At 42.9% G+C, this 22,156-nt stretch overlaps 1 protein-coding gene across 1 annotated transcript in view; it reads left to right on the top strand.

Moving 5' to 3' along the window:
• LOC148443003 (complement C3-like) overlaps positions 1–22,156 on the top strand; it is a gene marked incomplete at its 5' end in the record, with an annotated part of 121,860 nt that overhangs the window by 48,374 nt on the left and 51,330 nt on the right. Inside the window, 3 exons of the mRNA XM_088463398.1 lie at positions 3,722–3,808; positions 3,910–4,113; positions 11,233–11,308. Of these exons, the coding sequence (XP_088319524.1) occupies positions 3,722–3,808; positions 3,910–4,113; positions 11,233–11,308 (367 nt within the window). The remainder of the gene's footprint in view (positions 1–3,721; positions 3,809–3,909; positions 4,114–11,232; positions 11,309–22,156) is intronic.

Genomic DNA, 22,156 nt, shown 5'->3' on the forward strand with positions numbered 1-22,156 from the left:
TCTGGCTAAGTCTAAATCAGCCTTCCTCCCTGTGGCTTCTGCACCTACCAAGGTCCTTTCGGGTTCAGGGCAAGGCCAAAGGTCAGTCCTTCCCGAGGCAGTCGGCGACCAAGGCCGCTTCTAAGCCCAAGAAGCAGGCCTGGAGTGCCAGGTGCCCTTCTTCCAAGCAGGAAGATAAACCTTCTGTCTGATGGGACGGGCCTCCCTCTGGGGGACCCCAGAGTGGGAGGCCGACTTCTTCAATTTGCCCAGTGCTGGCACAATACCACCACGGATGCCTGGGTTCGAGAAGTGGTCTCCCAGGGGTACGCCCTGTCTTTTCGGCACAGACCGCCCCACCAGTTTTTCTGCATGAGTCCTTCTCAGGACAAGACCAAGGCTTTACAGATTCGGGAAGCTATAGAGTCCTTGCTGAAAGCAGGGAAAGCAGGGGTCATTGTTCCCGTTCCTCAATCACAACGAGGGATGGGGTACTATTTTACTCTGTTTCTGGTGAAGAAACCCAATGGTTCTCATCGCCCTATCCTCAATTTGAAGTCTCTGAACAAATTCCTCAGAGTTCCCAAATTCAGGATGGAAACACTACGTTCCATCATTCTGGCGATGGAACCTGGGGATTGCATGGTGTCCCTGGATATCCAGGATGCCTACCTCCATGTTCCGATAGCTCCTTCGCACCAGCGGTATCTGAGGTTCGCTATCCTTCAGCATCATTATCAGTTCCGGGCGCTACCCTTTGGCCTCTCCACGGCACCGAGGGTATTCACGAAGGTTATGGCAGTCATGGCCGCACATCTTCGGAACCAGAATGTACAGCTGCTGCTGTATCTGGATGTCCTCCTGTTGCTGGTGAACTCCCCGGAGGGACTGCTTCAGCATCTCTACCTGACGATCGCTTGCCTGCAAGCGCACGGGTGGTTGATAAATTGGAGAAAGTCCTCCCTGATTCCATCACAGCAGATGGTTCATTTGGGAGCCCTGCTGGATTCTCGTCAGCAAAGGATCTTCCTGACTCCGGAGAAGGTCTCCTCCCTACAGCTGCGGATACGCAGTTGCCTGAGCAGTTGCCGCCTTTCGGTCCATTCGGCTATGAGAGTTCTGGGGTCCATGGTGTTGACATTCGACATGGTGGAATTTGCCCAGTTCCATTCCCGGCCCCTGCAGGGGCTGATTCTATCGGAATGGAACGGGTTACCTCACCGGATCCGCTCTCAGATGCTGGTGTTGTCCCCGGAGGTTCGGCAGTCTTTGGCTTGGTGGCTTCAGACAGCTCATCTGGTCGAGGGGCGCCCCTTTTGGATCCTGGACTGGGTCCTGCTCACGACGGATGCCAGTCTCTGGGGTTGGGGGGCAGTGACCGGCTCATTGTCGCTTCAGGGTCGTTGGTCTGTGGAAGAAGCACTTCTCCCCATCAACATCCTGTAACTGAGGGCAGTATACAGGGCCCTGCAGTCGTCCGGCCCCGCTCTTCATGGAACGGCGGTTCAGGTGCAGTCCAACAACGCCACCATGGTGGCATATATCAACCACCAAGGAGGAACTCGTAGTCGGGCAGCGATGTCGGAAGTGTCTTGCATCCTTGCTTGGGCGGAGTGCCACATTCCAGCGATCTCGGCGGTCTTCATCCCCGGAGTCCTCAATTGGGAGGCGGACTTCCTCAGCCATCACGACATGCATCCCGGGGAATGGTTGCTTCACCCAGAGGTGTTTCAGCTAATCGTGGACAGATGGGGGCTGCCAGAGCTGGACTTGATGGCCTCCCGTCACAATCACAAGTTGCCCGTTTACGGGTCAAGGACAAGAGACGCAGGCGCATGTCTGGTGGACGCGCTGTCGGTGAAATGGATGTTTCACCTGGCGTATCTGTTTCCTCCGATATCCCTACTTCCTCGGGTCCTGCGGAAATTCAAGCAGGATGGCGGCACGCTCGTGCTGGTGGCTTCGGCGTGGCCCAGACATCCTTGGTACTCCGATCTGAGGGCTTCTCCATCGACACTCCGTACCTTCTTCCTCAGCATCGGGACCTGTTGTCTCAAGGGCCCTGCCTTTACCTGGATCTGGGTCGGCTGTCTTTGACGGTGTGGCTCTTGAGACAGCCATCTTGAGGTCTCGGGGCTTCTCCAGTTCGGTTATTGGTACCATGCTCAGGGCACGCAAGCCTGCTTCCGCACAGATTTACCACAGGGTGTGGTGCACTTACTTTCAGTGGTGTGAGTCCAGAAGCTATGATCCTCAGGTGTTCCGAGTTTCTACAATCTTGGAATTTCTTCAATCAGGTTTGGACCTCGGCTTACCCCTTGCCTCTCTGAAGGTTCATGTGTCCGCTTTGTCCGTGTGGTTCCAACGACGGATTGCTACACTGCCAGATGTTCACACCTTTTTCCAAGGTGTTCTCAGGATCCAGCCTCCCTTCGTGCATCCTGTGGCTCCTTGGGACTTGGCGGTGGTGCTATGGGTCCTCCAGGGTCCTCCTTTTGAGCCTCTTGAGTCAATGGAACTCAAGTGGCTGATGTTTAAGACCGTTTTTCTCCTGGCGATTGCTTCTGCCAGGAGGGTGTCAGAATTGGGGGCACTTTCCTGTCGCCCTCCTTTTCTGATTTTGCACCAGGACAGAGCAGTTCTCCGCACTCGTCCTGAGTTTTTGCATAAAGTAGTCTCAAAGTTCCATATCAATCAGGAACTTGTTGTGCCAGCTTTTCAGTCACCTGATCTTTCAGCTGGTGGGGCTTCCTTAGATGTAGTCCGGGCGCTTAGAATCTGTGTGGACCGCACTGCTTCGGTTAGGAAGTCTGATTCATTGTTTGTCCTCTTTGGTTTTCACAAGAGGGGTTGGCCTGCCAACAATCAAACATTAGCCCGTTGGCTTTGTTCCGTTATTTGTGAGGCTTATGCACAGGAGGGTTTACCTGTGCCAGCCTCTGTTAAGGCTCATTCCACTCGTTCTGTGGGTCCCTCTTGGGCTGCTAGACGTGGCGCCTCTGCTGTTCAACTGTGTAAGGCGGCCACTTGGTCTTCAATTCAGACGTTTTTGAGGTTTTAGGCGTTTGACACCTTCGCCTCTCAGGATGCATCCTTTGGGCGCCGGGTTCTCCTTTCAGCACAGGAGCGTCCCCGCCCTTAGTTGAACTGCTTTGGGACATCCCCAAGGTCAACCCTGTGGACCCCCTATGGACCCTGAAGTAGAAAACAAGAGATATGGTAAGAACTTACCTTTGTTATCTCTGTTTCTACGAAGTCCATAGGGTCCACAGGGCGCCCGCCCTGATGCACCTGGCTTCATATGGGCTGTGTGGCTGGTCACCGGTTTTCCATCTCCCATTTCTGTGAGTATGGTTTCTTGTGTGTTCCAGTCTTCCTTCTCTCTGTTTAATCTCCTCCTCCGGCCTTGGCTGCTTACCTACTGAGGTGCTGTGGCTCGGGGGTGAGGTATAGAGGAGGACGGACCCAAGTGCATCCTGGGAGCAGCAAAGCTTTAACTGCCTGGTGCCCGTGGATCCAGATCCAGCTATACCCCAAGGTCAACCCTGTGGACCCTATGGACTTCGTAGAAACAGAGATAACAAAGGTAAGTTCTTACCATATCTCTTGTTTTTCCAATGAACTAATTGATATAATTCCAATCGTGTTTTCATTTCTATCAACTTAAGAGTTTTCTGTGTTGTTGAGAGAAGTGACATAATTGACAGGGCATGTTGGGTAATGTGAAATGTTTTTAACACAGGTGGAGTACAAACAGAATCAATCCCAGCTGTGAATTCCAAAAATATTGTTCCCAAAACAGACAGTGAGACAATTGTCACCATCCAAGGTAAGGCTTAAAAACTTTGTAAACATTATATCAGGTAAAATTATGTAAAGTTATTATATCTCCTGGTCTGGTCTCATCGCTGTGTTCTCTGTATTATGCAGGAAATCCAATTAGTGAAATGGTGGTGAAATCCATTGATGGTGCCAATATCAACCACCTGATCACAGCTCCCTGGGGATGTGGAGAACAGAACATGATGAGCACAACTCCTACTGTAATTGCTACATTTTTCCTGGATTCCACCGGCCAATGGGAAAGAGTAGGAATACAACGTAGGGAAGTAGCCATTCAGTACATCAAAAATGGTAAGACACTCCATGCAAGTTATACATACGTTTGTATTCCATTGTGGTCAGTGCTGGAGCAGGGCTCGGTGCCAACCTGTGCCAGCTGTGCCCCCCCCACAGACGTGATGTCATAATAGCAGCAGGAAGTAGATAAGTGCCATAATCCTCTACAGGCTGCAGGGTGTGTCCCCTTGGCTGGATTAAGGACCACATGGGCATGGAGCTGAAAATATTCAAAGGCCTATACTGAGAAGGGGAGGAGCTGTGATGAGTGCTGTGGGTGTGGTCAAAGACAAATGACCGTGTACATCCCCTACACTATCAGCCCACTACTTACACAAAGATTAAAAAAAAAATTGTATAATTTGTGAGAAAACTAAATATTATTTTAATACTTATGATTTACGGCTGACTGGGTACCAGCTAGGCTTCTGGTCATCATCATACTGTCATGACGATGGGCCTATGTATATGTGGAGGCCTGGAGCTGCAGCTCTATGCGCTTCATTATTAATCTGGCAGTGTGCCCTCTATGGGTAGTTCTGCAGCAGAGCTACTGGCTGCAGGGTGCCAATCCAGGTGTCCTACAGTACAGATATGTGCTCTTGCATCTTTGCTGCATTCACGGCAAATCGCACCATGCATGGCACGAGGCGCGCACCTGCGAGCAGATCCGAATGCTGCATTCACACCCACGACCCCATTGATGCATGGTGCAATTGCAGTGCCCACCATGGTGTACTGTAGCCCACACAGCCACGGGTAATTACATGGCGCCATGCATGCGCACATTTGTAGTGTGATCGGCAAGGCTGTAAGAGGGCCCATATGTATATGCCAAATGCAGGTGCTGTGGGGCAGACTTGGTGCTGCCCTGGAGCCATGTGTCCTGGGAGAAAGCACCACTCTCACACCCTTAGTGCTGCTTAGTTTTTTTTCATTGACATCACTTGTGCTGTTAATGACAATAAAGTACTATTAAAGTACTTAGTTACGGCCCAAATTATGGTGCACAGATGAGACAATAGATGGCGTCGCCCTTTTTCATGCTCTTGAAAAACAAATATTTGAACAAGTTTGAGTTGATGAATATGGGTTTTGCAGAAGAATTTAGGGCTTATTCATACTATTCTGTTAAAACTGATGATAGAGATATTTGTAAACATCTCAAAAGAATCTCCTTGAATAGGTCACCAAATGTCTTCAATAGCTAAATAGAAAATAATTATTAACCTCTTTAGAGCTTTTTCTCATCAGATATTCTATAATTCTGCACCAGATGACTATACAAAACTAATTGTTTTTTACATACCTTGGAGTAGTTGACAATTTATGATCTCACTACATATGGGCACAGTACGACTTCACTGCACCCAGATGGCTGAGACTTCTGGCTTGAGTTTCTTAGTAAATAAAAAGTAAACAGTCAGCAAACCAAAATATCTCTCTTATACATAAAGCCCACCACAGAGAAGAATACATTTACAGATAATAACTTTTACAAAATGTGGAATTGAGAGATGCAGGTCCAAATCTCCAAATCTACTAATAAAGAGCAAGATTTTCAAAGTGATGAGATTTCGGTGATTCAGCAGTAAGATTCAGGACCTCATTCAGAGTCGGTCGTAGCAGCCACCCGGTCATACGCCACCGATGTTCTCTTAACTGCGCATGCGTAAAGTTCGCAATGCGCGTGAGCAAAATAGCTGCTATGATCAGAAATTTCTCTCTCCTTGAACACAGCCAGGTCGGTAGTTTGAGTGACAGGATGAGGCGTTTGTGGGTGGTAACAGGGGGAAGTGCTTGAAAACGGGGGAGTGGAGATCCGAACGCAGGCGTGCCTAATTATGCGAACGGCGTTTTATGGGAGTGCATAATTAACAAAGTAGCGTCATGGCAGACGTGACATGGGAGGTTTTTACACTGACATGATCGTAGAGCTTAAGAGAGGGTATGGTCAACCTTAAGCTCTACGACCAGCTCCAATGGTTCCCGATGGTCTCGATTAATCCTTATATGCCTGGAGATGACGTGTAATGCGTACGAGAAGGGGGCGTATTTTTTTGTCTTCCGGCCGCTTCCTCCCCTCGGTCAGCCAGCTACCGATCCGATTTTAGGGACGCAACTTGCGAGTGCATCATTTGCATATCTGGCCCCTTTTCCCATACGACCGTGCGGCCGCAACGACCGACTCTGAATGAGCTCCTCAGTGCTCCATTTAAAAACAAGTCATAACCCCCTTTAGTACTCACTTATGAAGCTAAAAGGACGGATGACATCAGTTCATTTGTAAGATAACAGTGATAATCTTAAATTACTGCTGTTAAGTAGAACGCCATTTATAGATGGCATAAGCAATATGGTTCCCACTGCAAGCAAAGGCATTGCTGAGTTCCCACCAGGTTAGCCACAATGCACATGTGCAAACAGCCATAAAGAATGCACATTAGTCAGTATCTCTGCCAGCTAAGGAGAACACCAATGAGGAGAAAGAGACAGCACTGGACATCACCTGACCAGTAAGCAATGTTGAATGCCACCGGCATACTGAGAACTATCACTGCAAGATGGAGTGATACAAAATTAAGTTTACCACAGGCGAATACTGTATTATCATCGTTAGGTGGAGCCTTTAAAGTGCCAATTTTTTACCCCAAAATTTTGCCACTTTGGCAAATTCTTATTACATTTAGAGCATGGTGTAGAATGGTCCTTCCTTGTAATATTCAAGCATATGTGAAATTTTTATGTCTTAAAACTTATTTGTCCTTGGCACTGAAATGGTTAAAAGATTCATATAAAACTTCGACTTATCAAAATGTAACATTTTGGCACATGAAATAAAGAAACTGGGCTGTTGCCCCAGAACTTTATTTATATAACAGCGTCATGTGAGACGTATGTTAAAATGACTAAAAGTACAAAAGAAAATTATTAATGAACGAGTACAAGAGTGATAGGTGATATTTTACTTGTTCCATTTTTTCTGTTAAGGAAAACCAATTGTATAAAACATATTTTTGAGTATAGTATCATATATATATATATATATATATATATAATATATATATATATATATATATATGTATATATATATATATGTGTGTGTGTATATATATATATATATATATATATACTGTATATTTATGTTAAAAATAAATAGAAGAGGGGGTGCACCGTAGCGCGTAAAAGTTTTTATTTAACAGGCATAAAACACTAACACAAGCTTCATATTCCTGCTCGTACCAAAATTATAAACTCTGTGGGCTGATACTGCACCAGTTCGGGCAAACTGCTTACTCCACAGTCATCTTGGGCTCTCAAACCACGCTGATTCCTTCCTCCACAGTTTCACCATGCCAGAGCTAAATCGTGCCGCAGTGTTTCCCAGGCCCGTGCTGGTTCGTATCACATCACAAGGCCATTGACCTGTGCGTTTCTTCACCGATTTTGTCAGAGGGCTAGCCTTGTGACAAACTCATTCATATTTATTAGCCCTAATGGCCAATCAACCAGCATCAATTACAAATCATTAGTCTCCACCAAAATTAAGAAGTCTGCAAATGAGAAACAAGAAATAGGGATATTTAATTTATCGAAAATTCCCTTAAAACCAATTGAAGAATGAGTATTAAAAAAGGTAATAAATTTTGCGCCATCATATCATGCAAATAAATGTAACTTATATGTTGATTTAAATTTCTACATAATAAATCTTGCATTAGAAAAACACTATATTATAAAAGAAAACATACCTACAAAAAACTGGGAGGAGGAATCTGCACTGAAACTAAGCTTAGGTCTAAAATGTAAATCTACCTTTTACCCAGTAGAATCGAAGGGCCTATATCTGGAACTATTTTCACAAGTGATAAAAAAAGATATTGGCAACTTGAAAACAGAAAATAAAAAATCTAATTTGAATAGAGTAGAAATAGAAGCCCTACGTACCATTGCTGAAAATAAAGGTCTAGTGATAAAAGGGGCAGACAAGGGAGGGGTCATTGTAGTTTTAGATCAGGATTACTATATTTAGGAAGCAAATAACCTGCTTAGTGATTCAGTGTCTTATAGAAAACTGAAGGGAGACCCAAGTAAAACATTTCTAGCAGAATTGGAAGTTTCATTAAAAAAGGTTTTAGAAAATAAATGTATATGATCAGAGGAGTATAAGTATCTGTATAATATTACACCAAGAATAACAACTTTTATCATACAGTATCCCCAAATTGCACAAAAATGGACAAAGGCCTCCTGGACGCCCAATAATATCAGGCATAGGGTCATTAACTTGTTGATTATCAGAGTATAAGGATTGTTATATTAAGAAATATGTCCCGAAAATAAAATCAATTAGGGACTCAACCCATGTATTAAAAATGGTTAATGCCCTGTCAAGGTGTGAAGATTTTAAACAGTGCACAATTGATGTGCAATCGTTATACAGTATACATCAATCCCACACTCAGTGGGCATAAAAAGTGTTCTAAAAGTGCTATTAAATGACCCAGAGATGATTTGTGCCCTGAGCCTTGCAAACATTTATATAATGATGAATTAGAAACCAATATAATAATTGGAGACTTGTTGAAAAATATAGTCACCTATAAAAGATATATAGATGACTGCCTTATAGTATGAAAAGGGAAAGAAACTAAATTTAATGAGTTTATTGAAAAAATTTTAACTCTACAATTTAAAGTTCACATCCAACGATAGCCTCAATAAAATAGATTTTTAGACCATACCCTGGACATGTCAAATATAAGGATACAAATCTTATACTCAATTTAAAAAAGTAGATAGTATTGGAATACAGTAATAATATTCCATACTCGTAGTACACAGGACTTAGAAGAAATTGTACAAGTTTGGGTAATTATGATGAACAAGCAGAGATATATTCCAATATATTTAAGGGGGTATCCATTGAAAAGAATACAGGATTTAAAGGAAAAAGCAAGAAAAAGAAATAGAGAAGAATTATTAGAATATATAGAAAAGATAGAAGAAAAAAGAGAAACAATATTTTGCCCTTTTGTAACCACCTATAATAATGAAGAAATAAGTATTAAAAATATTTTAAAGATGCATTGGCATATTTTGGAATTGGACCCAATTTTGGGGACCGAAATCTCAAAAGAGCCAAGCTTAATATTAAGGAGAGTAAAAAATATAAAATCCTTTGATTCTAAAAGTAAAATGGAAAATGTTTGTAGAGAGAAGAAGAGTTTTTTGGATTTAAAAGGGTGTTTTCAGTGTGGGGGGTGCTAGATATGTAAGCATAAAGATAAAACTAATAATATAAATATAAAATGTGGGAAACAATGAAAAATGTAAAGTTTTGTAAATTGTAATACAACTTATGTGGTCTATATGGTGACGTGCCCATGAAAATACATAGCATAGACTAAAAGACCCTTAAAAATCTGTATCTTAGAAAATCTGAGAAACATAAAAAATAAGGTGAGAAACCACAGCCTACTGAGGCATTTTCAAGAGTGTCATGAGAGTGATGTGACCGGTTTGAAGTGTAAAGGTATAGAATTTGTAGAAGCGGATGAGAGAGGGGAAGATAGAGACAAGAAAACAATTGAAAAGGGAAACTTACTGGATAACTACAGTACGTTAAATACATTGACACCAAACAGCCTCAATAAAGGATTCGAGATTACACCCTTCATAGGAGATTCAAAGTCATATGTAGTCATTAATGGGTGAAATTCCTTTGTCGTGGCTGATAAAAAAAGTTATGCTAGAATAGGAGAGAATCGATAATGCTGTTAATATCATGTAGTGTGCCTTGAATAAGCCTTTTTCAAATGTGAATTTGACAAGATGTGAAAGCTAATATACAAATAATATTTTGGATTTAAGATCTAGGTTGACATAGAGCCATTAGGTTCTATCGATATATATGTTTATGCCATGGTCTTATGTTATCTTCAGACTGATGGAAATGCTTTGTGAATAATAATATATAACTATCAACAACATTTAATTGGTATTGGGGTTTGTGTGTATATATATATATGTATGTATGTATATATATATATATATATATATATATATATATATTACTCTCCTGCATGTATAGATTACTTTATCATTTGTTCATGCTGGGAGTTTGTATATCTCATTATCTTTGTACCTTGGAACCATGATACGTAACTGATAGTATATACATTGTATCAGTACCTATGTGTGTATATCATTCTTTTATGCAGATTATGTATGTAGGCTGATAAATTATTATTTTATGCTGTTGTATGTACATTTTAAATGAGCATGTGTAACATGTAACAATAGGACTATATTGAGATGTAGGAGGTAAAATATGTGGCTGTTTGTTTTAAAAGTCATACACCTGAGAAGGGTTTAGAAAATGCAGTCAAAAAACTGACAAGGAGGAGACTAATGATTTTTAATTGATGTTGGTTGATGGGCCAGTAGGGCTAATAAATACTGTATGAATGCGTTTGTCACTTCCCTCTGATGAAATTGGTGTCGACACGCGTAGGAAAATGGCCTTGTGATGTGATACAAACCAGCACGGAACGGGGAAACACTGCGGCTTGAGGTAGCACCGGTACGGTGAAACTTCGTGAAAGAAGGAATCAGCAGGGTTTGAGAGCCCAAGATGACAATGGAGTAAGCAGTTTGCCTGGACTGGTGCAGTATAAAGCCATGTGGTAATCAGCCCATAGAGTTTATAATTTTGGTGCGAGCAGTAATATGAAGCTTGTGTCGGTGTTCTATGCCTGTTAAATGAAAACTTATATGCGTTATGGTGCTTCCCCTCTTTTGATAATTTTGTCCTAGGAGACATCAGGAATTTTGGAGCGGGGAGGAGAGACCCAATTACATGGGATCTTAGCGATTGACAGACATTGTGTACCTGTATTGTCTATCCTGTGGGCAAATTTGGTGATTTTAAACAGTGTTTTAAGTTAATAGCGTTTTGATTAATGGTTGTATTGTGTATATATATATGTATATATGATACTCTACTTAAAATGTGAAATGAGAACAGCACAACTGTGTCATACTTTGTGCAGAACACTGTATCTTATTTCCAGTTTGTAAATAAGAGCATTTCCCTAAAATGCCAATATTTTTATTTTGCTTTCACAATAGGTATAGTTGCACAGAAGGCATTTTGTAAACCTGACTCTTCATATGGAGCCTGGATCAATCATCCATCCAGCACATGGTAATATACTGAAGACCTATATTATCTCTATATTATACAATTTTTGAACATTGATTTATTTGTCTTTCAAATCTATTCTCTGCTTACCTTAATCTGTATTACTCCCATTTATTCTGGTATCGTCATTCCCAGCTCTTTCAAGTAACCATCCCCTTTATAATTGGGCTTTCTTATATTCAGCTCATTCTATGTCATTAAGAGTTTTTTCTTATGCTGGCTGCCAGAGGTCCTGATTCAGCAAGAAACGCAAGTTTCCTCACGCACGAACCCGGCCGCTGCGAAAATATGCTAATGAACCCAATCGCAATGACGCCACAGCGCAATAACCAGACTCCCACCGCTAATGCCACCTACTTTCCTTTACTCACATCCGCAACACCTCACTAGAAATTGAAAACATCGGTCACATCGAGAACCATTGGACCCACATGCAGAAAAATGGTTGACCTGACCTCACTCACAAACTGCTATACTCCCTGTGTGCTTCTAGAGCTCTGTCTGTGTATACCATCGCAGGGGCTTAATTATGCACGACCCTGTAACGGTGTTCAAATGCACTTGGCCTGCCTGCGTTTCACCGACCACCCCCCCCGTCACCACACCCAAATGGTCACTTCCTGTCTATTAATGTGCGCTAAGACGGCGTGCTCCCTGTGATCGCAGCAGTCGGTTCTCACATGCGCACTGCGAATCAGTCGACCGGGTACATGAGAAATCGTAGCTGCGTTCCTTGCTGAATCAGGCCCAGAGTTATTTACTAAGTAAATCATGTGACATTTTTTGGGCAATAATGCTACAACCCCTGCCTGGTTTTTTGTGGGCATCTGCATTGCTATGTGTGGCTAATATAATACATTATGAATCTTATTTTTTCAAGTGCACACGCTCTCTTATTTGTCCTTCAAGCACATTTCAAGGTAGATGCCCTGAAAACTCACCTCTTCAGACAAGCTTATCAGATTCCAGAACTGCCCACATAACCCTCACAGCTTCCATGTCTTATTACATCCCCCCTCACAGTCCACACATAACCTCACATATTGGCCCTCATTCAGAGCCACTCGCTAGCGGTAGTACGCTCGTTCCGAGCGATGTTCGCACATCTGCGCATGCGTACGGATCGTTATACGCATGCGCGAACCAGTCAGTGCTGCCGAAATTCATGTGCTCGCAATATAGCGAATGCCTGCTATTTTGAGTGACAGAATGAGGCGTATGTGGGTGGTAACAGGGGAAGGTGCTTGAAAATGGGGAGTGGAGATCCGAACGCAGGCGTGCTTAAAGGTCAAAACGGGCGTTTTATGGGTGTGCATAATTAATACAGCAGCGTCATTGACCATGTCACTGGGTTATTTTATAGCCAGAACTGCTCGCAAGATTGTGGTAGCAAAAACCAACCACAAGAATAGCGAGCAGTTCATACGCTGGTCGATGTACTCGATTAATCTAATAAATAGCGTTCATGACGTATGGTGCGAGCGGCCAGGGGGCGTTTTTAACAAATAAATGAGCGTATGTTTTGCTCGCTCATTCAGACTTAGAGGTGTGAACAGACTGCAATTTGTGAACGGATCATTTGAATAGCCACCCCTTGTTTTTGAACGAACGACCGCAAATAGCGAACGGCTCTGAATCAGGCCCATTGTCTTTCTTTCACATACTCCTGACATTTGGCCGACATTCCTGTGTGACTGGATCATGCAGCCCACCAAGAAACTCTGCATTCTGGCTGAACCAAAATGCAATATATAGCACCTATCCTTGTGTATCAATGCCTGTTTCCCTATAGATTGTTAGCTTGCGAGCTGGGCCTTCCTACCTATATATCTGTCTGTTTTTACCCAGTTTTGTTCTATTAATGTTTCCAATTGTAAAGCTCAACAGAATATGCTGCGCAAATAAATAAATAAATCAATAAAATAAATAAGATGCCCACATTGTAGTCTTTAGTAACACACAACTGTAAAATCAAAAAGCAACAGAATGTATAGGGATCTGCGCTCACAATAAATGGCAGAAGTAGCATGTCAGGATACTCTATTTACAAATTAAACAATTTAATCATAATGTACTGTATCATACATGTAAAAGTATATAACCTGCATTAATCACTAGATAAATATATATAAATACATATATATATATATATATATATATATATATACATTACATATATATATATATATATATATATATAAATAATAATAAAAAAAAAATATATATATATATAGTGATAGGGACACTGGTAAAGTGGCCAGTGGTAGATACATTTGTCCTAGGTTTTTGACCTATGTGTTCTAAAAAACCCCAGGAGAAAGTGTGCGGTGATGCAGATATGAGTTTCGGCTTTTTGAAATGCCAGTTTGGGACCTGGGGGTGTGGAAGTGAGGAGAGGGAGTTGGCTGTCCATCTAAACTAAGCGATCGGGGGAGAAGGACCCTTGTCAGGGAGGTGACCAAGAACCCAATGGTCACTCTGTCAGAGCTACAGCATTCCTCTGTGGAGAGACAAGAACCTTCCAGAAGGACAACCATCTCTGCAGCAATCCACCAATCAGGCCTGTATGGTAGAGTGTCCAGACTGTAGCCACTCCTTAGTATAAAGCACATGGCAGCCCCCCTGGAGTTTCCCAAAATGCACCTGAAGGACTCTCAGACCATGAGAGACAAATATTGAACTATTTGGTGTGAATGCCAGGCATTCTGTTTGGAGGAAACCAGGCACCGCTCATCACCAGGCCAATACCATACACACAGTGAAGCATGGTGGTGGCAGCATCATGCTGTGGGGATGTTTCTCAGTGGCAGGAACTGGGAGACTAGTCAGGATAGAGGGAAAGATGAATGCAGCAATGTACAGAGACATCCTGGATGAAAACCTGCTCCAGAGTGCTCTTGACCTCAGACTGGAGCTTCAGGACAACTCTGTGAATGTCCTTGAGTGGCCCAGCCAGAGCCCAGACATGAATCTGATTGAACATCTCTGGAGAGATCTGAAAATGACTGTGCACCGACGCTTCCCATCCAACCTGATGGAGCTTGAGAGGTGCTGCAAAGAGGAATGGGCAAAACTGGCCAAAGATAGGTGTGCCAAGCTTGTGGCATCATATTCAAAAAGACTTGAGGCTACAATTGCTGCCAATGGTGCATCAACAAAGTATTGAGCAAAGGCTGTGAATACTTATGTACATGTGATTTCTTAGGTTTTTTCTTTAATTAAATTTGCAAAAATCTCTAAAAAACTATTTAACGTTGTCATTATGGGGTATTGTGTGTAGAATTTTGAGGTGAAAAATGAATTTATTCCATTTTGGAATACAACTGTAACTTAACAAAATGTGGAAAAAGTGACGCGCTGTGAATACTTTCCGGACGTACTGTATATATATTCACATAAGAAAAACACAGTTGAGATAATAAATAGGGTTGATACCCCTTTCAAAGTTAAGCACACTGCCAACACTAATTTACAATATAAAAGTCAATTGATGTCCTCAGGATTCCGATATAGGTATCAAAAGAGATAAATAAATAAAGCAATTGTAAAGTGAATAAGGAACCAGAAGTCCCAGGGCCTGATTCAGAGATGGACACAGTTAGCAGCAATGCTAAGATACAGTATGCTAATGCAGCAGAAGGAGTCTGAGAACATAAGATGCCCCTGACAGCATTGCAGATTCGACAGCTGCATCCGAAGATTCAGCCATCAGATTATCTGCGATACCATCTGCAACCTGAGCAACACTGAGGTTACTCTGATTGGCCATCGCAGTTCCATAGCAAAGGCCAGTGAGTCTACATCGGAAGATGTAACCCTGGCCTAGGCAATCCCAGAAAATGGGGATGACATGGAAGCTGGCACCACCCTCACATCAAATGACTGCAGCCTGCCAATCAAGCTGTAGCTGGGGAGCCTCATTGCATGATAATACAGGACCTGTTATGCACATGCATAGCTGTCCCACCATTGTAAATGTATGCAAACCATCGAGTTTGTGTACATGTGTGAATAATAGATAATAGTGTGTTATATTATGAGCACAGTCTCGGACTGAGGAATTATGGATGAATACTTTATTATCAGAAACTCCGGTTATATACTGATATCCAAGTCTGGGGAATATGCAGTTGACCACACAGATTGTAAATGCTCCACTGAGCTCACATCCACGACACCTCTATCTCATATGGAAGTACAAAGATAAATGCACCAATGCTGATGATCTCCATAATAAACAATGGTAATCCTAAAAGGAAATGTCTTGTGGAAAAAAGTAATAATCCTCTGACATGTTTCCTCCCTCGCATGAGACTTTATAAAAAAAAATCCTAATAAATGTTTCCCTTTTGGATTTTATGGGGTACATTTACTAAGATTCGTATTCTTCACGATTTGATCCATTTTAAACACAGATAGGATCGATCAAAAACTTAAATTTTTTTCACTCAATAAATCGGAAATTTACCAAGCTCCCATGATGGTCAGGACAGTGTTGTCCGATGGTGTATTTGATCGATCCTGTCCATGTTAAAGCCCAAAGTTTCCTGCCAGAGTTTCCTTCTTGAACAAGCAGTCTGTATGTATCAGTGAAATATGTGCAGGCTGCTTGTGTATGTTAGTGTAATGTAATGGGTTAAACATTTTTTTTTTAAATGACGTAGGGTCCCCCCCCAAAAGGCATAATCATCCCTAGGCTGCTCAGTCAGTCCTGGTTACTAAAAAATATGGGGGGTAAAATGTGTAGGGTCCCCCCATATTTTAGGATCCAGCACCTGGCAGCTGGCCAGTCCTGGTTTTAAAAATAGGGGGGAAAAAATTGTGTAGTGGTTCCCCTATATTTAAAACCAGCCTTGGACCAAAAACTGACCGGGATGTAATGCCACAGCCAATAGATTCTATCAACGGGTCTCCTGGACAAAGCATTATCACCCTAAGCCAATCATTCCAAGCCAGGGATCTCAGGGGAGGTGGGGACTAGCCCCCAAGTGGTCCCCCCTCTCCCAAGAATCACAGGCTTAGTCTGAAGCCCGGGGCTCTTCCCTGCACTCCTGTCTGTGGGTACAAGGGTAATAATGGTGTAAAAATAGATAAACTATTGTATTTTACAGTGGAAATACAGGTGCCAGTATGCCTGCCCTTTGGCACTTGTGGAACTAAAAGTGCCAGCAGGCAGCAGGGACCGATACCCCCAATGTAAAATAAATAGTTAAAAACCACAACATTTACACACCGTGTCAAGTACAACTTTATTACATACAACTACCTACCTCACTCACACATATTTACCTGCTGCCAGCTGTTCTGTCGACTTCTCCAGTAGAATTCCAATGGGAGTACCTGGGAAAAAAATCCTATACTCTATCCTCGCGCCAGTCTCCGTAGCATCCACGACACTTTGCAAAACAAAAAAATTATTACTGAATCCAAGCCAGAAAAGTATTGGTATGTGTTACCTATACTGCCTATGCTGCCAGGTCGGTGCAGCAGGGAAAGTGGGGGTGGCTGAAGTGGGCGGAGTGGGTGCACCCCAGTGTGATTGCATTATCACTGCCCATTCCCTGCTTTTTATGGCCTATATTACTGGCATTACAGAGCAGAGGGTGGAGCTACGACGATGCAATTCAGCACGAATAGCGTCATCACTCCCCAAACTGCCCACTTTCATGTGTGGGCGTGGGGGGCAGACATTGCAGGAGACTTGCCTACTCTTCCGGGGTGCCGGGAGAGGCACCTGATCTTCAGGAGACCCCTGACAGTCCCGAGAGAGTAGGCAAGTATGACTGTAAGTGTCCTGACTTTTGTGACTGTAAATACCTTGACTCCAATCCCTCTGATCTTTAAGTGATCACACATGGTATTTGATGTAAGCCAAGCTTGGTTACAACTACAGATGAGCACCTGACCATTTTGCTGATTTTGATTCTAATTCTTCGTCTGGTTTTGGGTTTGGTTTTGGTTTTGGTTTTGCCAAACCAACGTTACTGGTTTGGGATTTTTTTCCAAAAATTGGCATAAAAGGTAAAACACATCATTCTAATCTGTATTTATTCCTATTATTAACCTCAATAACATTAATTCCCACTGATTTCATGTAATTTTGACCACCTCACAATATTGTTTTCATCCAGTTGAAGCCAAAAGGTTGCATTGAGGTAGCTGGCTGACTAAGCTAAGTGACAGCAATGGGCGGCACAAACGTGGCAGCTCAACTTCCAACATGGCACATCAGAAAACAAATGTTTTCATTAATTAAGAGGCCCGAGGGATATGGAGTATGTATGTAGTTGAAGGCAGAGAAAGGAAGGGTTGAGAATGTAAGAGATTCTGACTGTGGGCATACACATTTCTAGACATTTTTGGCATACATCAAACTCATGTAGAAGATTTCAGTGGCTGTGGCAGTTCTACTTCCAACATGGCACATCTAGGAAACAAGAGTGGCACTGCAGTGGCAGATAGGATGGCAGTTTAACAAACTCTATAAAAATGTTTGACATCTACACAATAAGACAGTCAGCAATTCCCCAATTAGCACATATTGCAAAGAAAAAAGGTGCAAGATGGAATTGTCCTTGGGCCCTCCCACCGACCCTTCTGTTGTATATATAACCAGACATGCACAGTTTAACATACCAATCACTTCAGCGACAGGGATTACCACTTGTGGCTGAAGTGATTGTGTTGTTTGGGTCCCTTCAAAACTAGCTACCAATGTGCATAAGGCATCTAACCGTATTGTTAATCCTCTCTGCAGCTGGAAGAGGTAATTCTCATCATCTGATTCCTCACCCTCATCAGTGTGATCATCATCCTCATACAATATTAATTAATCCACGCTGAAATCCACCATTAAAGGTACTACTGTATTGTTTTAAGTATTTGGCAGTAAAGGTCTTCCTCATGGGATTCCAAGTTCATTTTGATGAACATCATCTTTTCCACATTTTGTGGAATAAGCATCTTACGCCGATTGCTGATAAGGTTCCCGGCTGTGATGGAGTACACACTGGAGGGTGGGCAGCTTAAGTAATGCAAAGCCAGTCTGTACAAGGGCCTCCAAATTTCCTTTTTTTCTCTCCAGTAGTCAAAGGGACTCTGGCCCTGATTCAGAGCCGGACGCTCTGAGAGAGCGCTCGCTCTGAATCAGGGCCGTCCTTCTCTTTTTTAGAGCAGCCTCCTGGTCGCTCGCATAGCTGTGGGTGGTGACCACCCACAGCTATAGTGAGCGGCCAGGAAGATGGTCGCGATGGTCAAGACCATCGCGACCATCGGGCTTGCGACGGGACCCTTGTGGTAGTGTCTTGTTGCCGCAAGCCCAAGAGCGCTTTCGGCTCTAACACAGCCGAAAGCACTCCCACTGACATCACAACGCCTCCATTTGGGCAGACACGCCCCCGGCCCACCCACCAAAGGGGGCGTGCTGTCACTCAACATTGATAGCACGCCCCCTTTGTAGCGAGCCAGCTCCGTCATGTGCATGCGCACTGGGCCAACATCGACCCGCTTGCGAGTGCATAGCACTCGCGAGCGGGTCTGAATCAGGCCCTCTGTTACATGCCTATGTGTATGGTTTCATGAAAATAATTATCCACCATTCTTTGGATGGTGACCATATCAGATGGAGTCATGATAGCTGTGTCAAAAATTTTTGGAAATTCTTTTAGACCTGACCAGATGTCACAATGTTGTGTTGATGTATCTGTGTCATCACTGCATCTTTTGGGAAAGGTGAGTTTTTTCTTGGCGTCTGCCAGAGAAACAGAAAGAGAAGATGTCATTGTGCCATGTACCACTTGAGCTGCCAATTTGCTCACCAGAAGCTCTTTGCAACTCTTAAGATCTGGGTTAGTTAGAAAGAAAGACCCAACATACAATGTAACCCTATGATCAAGCACAGTCGCTAAAATGTAGTGATCAGATTCAAGATATTGGTTACCATTTTGACTTGATCTACAAGTCTGTAAAATTTAGCAGAATCACTTTGTTATTCTCCAGCTGATTTTCCAAAAACCTAATTACGGGAATCACCTGACTCAAGCTAGCAGAGTCTGAACTCACTTCACAGTTGGCTACTTCGAGGCATTTGAGCACCTTGCACAAGACAGAAAGCATTCTCCACTGTGCAGAACTAAGTAACACACCCTCCTCTCCCAAAGTCATGACTTGTTGTATAACTGTTGATGGCTTTTTGCTTTTCATCCACCCACTGAGCATATACAGGGTGGAATTCCACATTTTTACCACCTCTTGCTTCAGTTGGTGGCAGGACAAATTTAAATGTTGCAGCTGCTGCATTCTCCTGCATGCTATGGCTGAATATCAAAAATGTCTGGAAATTTTTCAGGCCACAGACAACATCTCCTGCACGCCTCTGTCATTTTTAAAATAAAAAACTCTGTACCACCAAGTTGATTGTGTGAGCAAAACATGGGATGAGTTGGAATTCACACAGCTGTAATGCTCTCACAACATTGGTGGCATTGTCAGAAGTCACAAATCCAGAGGAGAGTCCAAGTTTGGTAAGCCATTCTGATATGACATACGTTAGTTTTCCTAAGATGTTGTATGCCTCTTAGTAAAGCCAGTGATACAAAGAGTAGCCTGCCTCTGAATGAGCTAGCATTGTTTGTTAGATACTGCTGCTGCTAAAGATGAATCACTCACCCAAAGGGTTGTCACTGTCATGTAGTCTTTAGTTTGCCCACTACCGCTTGCCCACATATCTGTAGTTAGTTGGACAGTGGGTACATTGGCATTTTGTAGGCCAATAATTAGGAATTTTAATGTCCTGGTAAGCCGACGAATGGCTTTTTGGGTAAAATGGAACCGAGATGGAATTTGGTACTGGGGAAACAGGACCTCAACTAATTGTGTGAAACCCACTGCATTAATGGTGGATATTGGATGCAGATCTAATACTAGCATAGCTGTGATGGCATCAGTTATCATACTTGACTCCCCTTTCAGAGGATTGTTCACAGTCAGATGTTTTTTTTTTTTAAATAGTAGTCTTCTTGGTCTCCTTCTGGGATGAAGATCCATACCCAGCAGCAGCAGCAGGCAAGTGCAAAAGGAATCTTCTAAATATTCCTGGATAGGGAGGAGTCACTTATCCTTAACAAATTGGATGCAGGACTACCTCAGATAATTTCTGTGGATATTGAGCATGAAGGTGTTGGCAGTAGAGATTGCAGGTGCTGGGATCTAGTTGAATTTGAGAGACGAGAGCTAGCTGATGCTGGAATCCTTTTTGTTATTTTTTTAGCACCAGTTTCTGATGTCAAACAATTTTCATGAGTTCGCTGCAAATGTCGTAACAGGAGGAGGTTCCTAGATTGTTACCATCCCTACTTTTACTTGGGATGTAGTCTGCGTCCCAGCGTATGGGATGTCAATCATCTAAATAGCGGCACCAAAATCCTTACAGGTCAGGATCCCCGCACCAATATCTTGACCATCGGCATCCCAAAGGTAAGTATAAGGGCGTTAAGGGGAGGTTAGGGTGCAGGGTTAGATTTAGGCACTAGCAGTAGGGTTAGAGTTAGGCACTGTGGAGGGAGTGTTAGAATTAGGGTGCGGGGAGGGGGAGGTTAGGTTTAGGCACTATGGGGAAGGTTAGGTTTAGGCAGCGGGGAGGGGGTGTTAGGTTTAGGGTGGTGGGAGGGGAAGGTTAGGCTTAGGGTAGGGGTTAAGAAAACACTTATCATTAGTTTCTATGGGTGTTGGGATTCTGGCTATCGGGATACGGCTGTCAGTATTCTGATCAGCTGCATCCAATAGCCGGGATTTCAAACCCAATGCCTCTACTTACCATGGTTTTACAGATGCTACAGATAGCTTGACAATTGTTGTCAGGATTTGGGTAAAAATAATTCCACACATAAGAGGTACATTTATTGGTATATGCTCAGACATGACAATGGCCTTCCTCTTATCATGGCCAAGAGCTGCTTCCACTGGTACCTGATTTACACAAACAACTTCCTCATCATCAACTTACTCATTAGGGACAGCGTCAGCTGCACAAATATACCCCTAATCCTCCTGTACTTTCTCTGTGGCATCCTCAATTTCTATGTCATCAGCAATATTTGTGCTGCTCATCCTCACATTTCCAGAGGGAGCTGAAATGGTGGAAGGCTGCTTCTCTGCGAGTACAACAGTATCAAAAGGTCAGGCTCACACATAGCACTTTCGGACACACCTATACTCTAATCAAGGATTTGTGACATTTCTGTTTTTGAATGCACAGTTAGTTCTATTGCCTTAGTGGTTTTACATTTTTGGTAAAGCACACCAAACTGTACAAACAATAGAATTTAACTATCTATTTTTTTATTTTGATTTTTTGAAGTTGCAGCTCAATTTAATCTGCGTGAAGTCACAGAGCTTATATATGCACATCAACAAAGCACACTAGGATAAAGCACACATAACAGTAGAAACAATAGAATTTAACTATGTATTTTTAATTTTTGATGTTGCAGCTCAATTCAAACTGTGTGAAGTCACATGGCTTATATATGCACGTGAACATTTTACTGAATGACCCAGCACAGCCATTTTACAACAGAGTACAGCATAGCATACAGCAGTGTGCCACCCTATACAAATTCACTAAGAGCAGAACAGCCACTTGTGAGTCTGGACATAGCACAGCCTATAAACAGCAGAGTACAGCACAGCATATAAAAGTGTGCACCCTCTATACACATTGACTAACAGCTGCACAGCCACTCGTGAGTCTGCACACAGCACAGCCTATATACAGCAGAGTACAGCACTGCATACAGCAGTGTGCACCCCCTATACACATTGAGTAAGAGCAGCACAGCCATTTGTGAGTCT

This window comes from Taudactylus pleione, unplaced genomic scaffold (genome assembly GCF_031769625.1).
Source record: "Taudactylus pleione unplaced genomic scaffold, aTauple2 ptg001357l, whole genome shotgun sequence".
Lineage (NCBI taxonomy): Eukaryota > Metazoa > Chordata > Amphibia > Anura > Myobatrachidae > Taudactylus > Taudactylus pleione.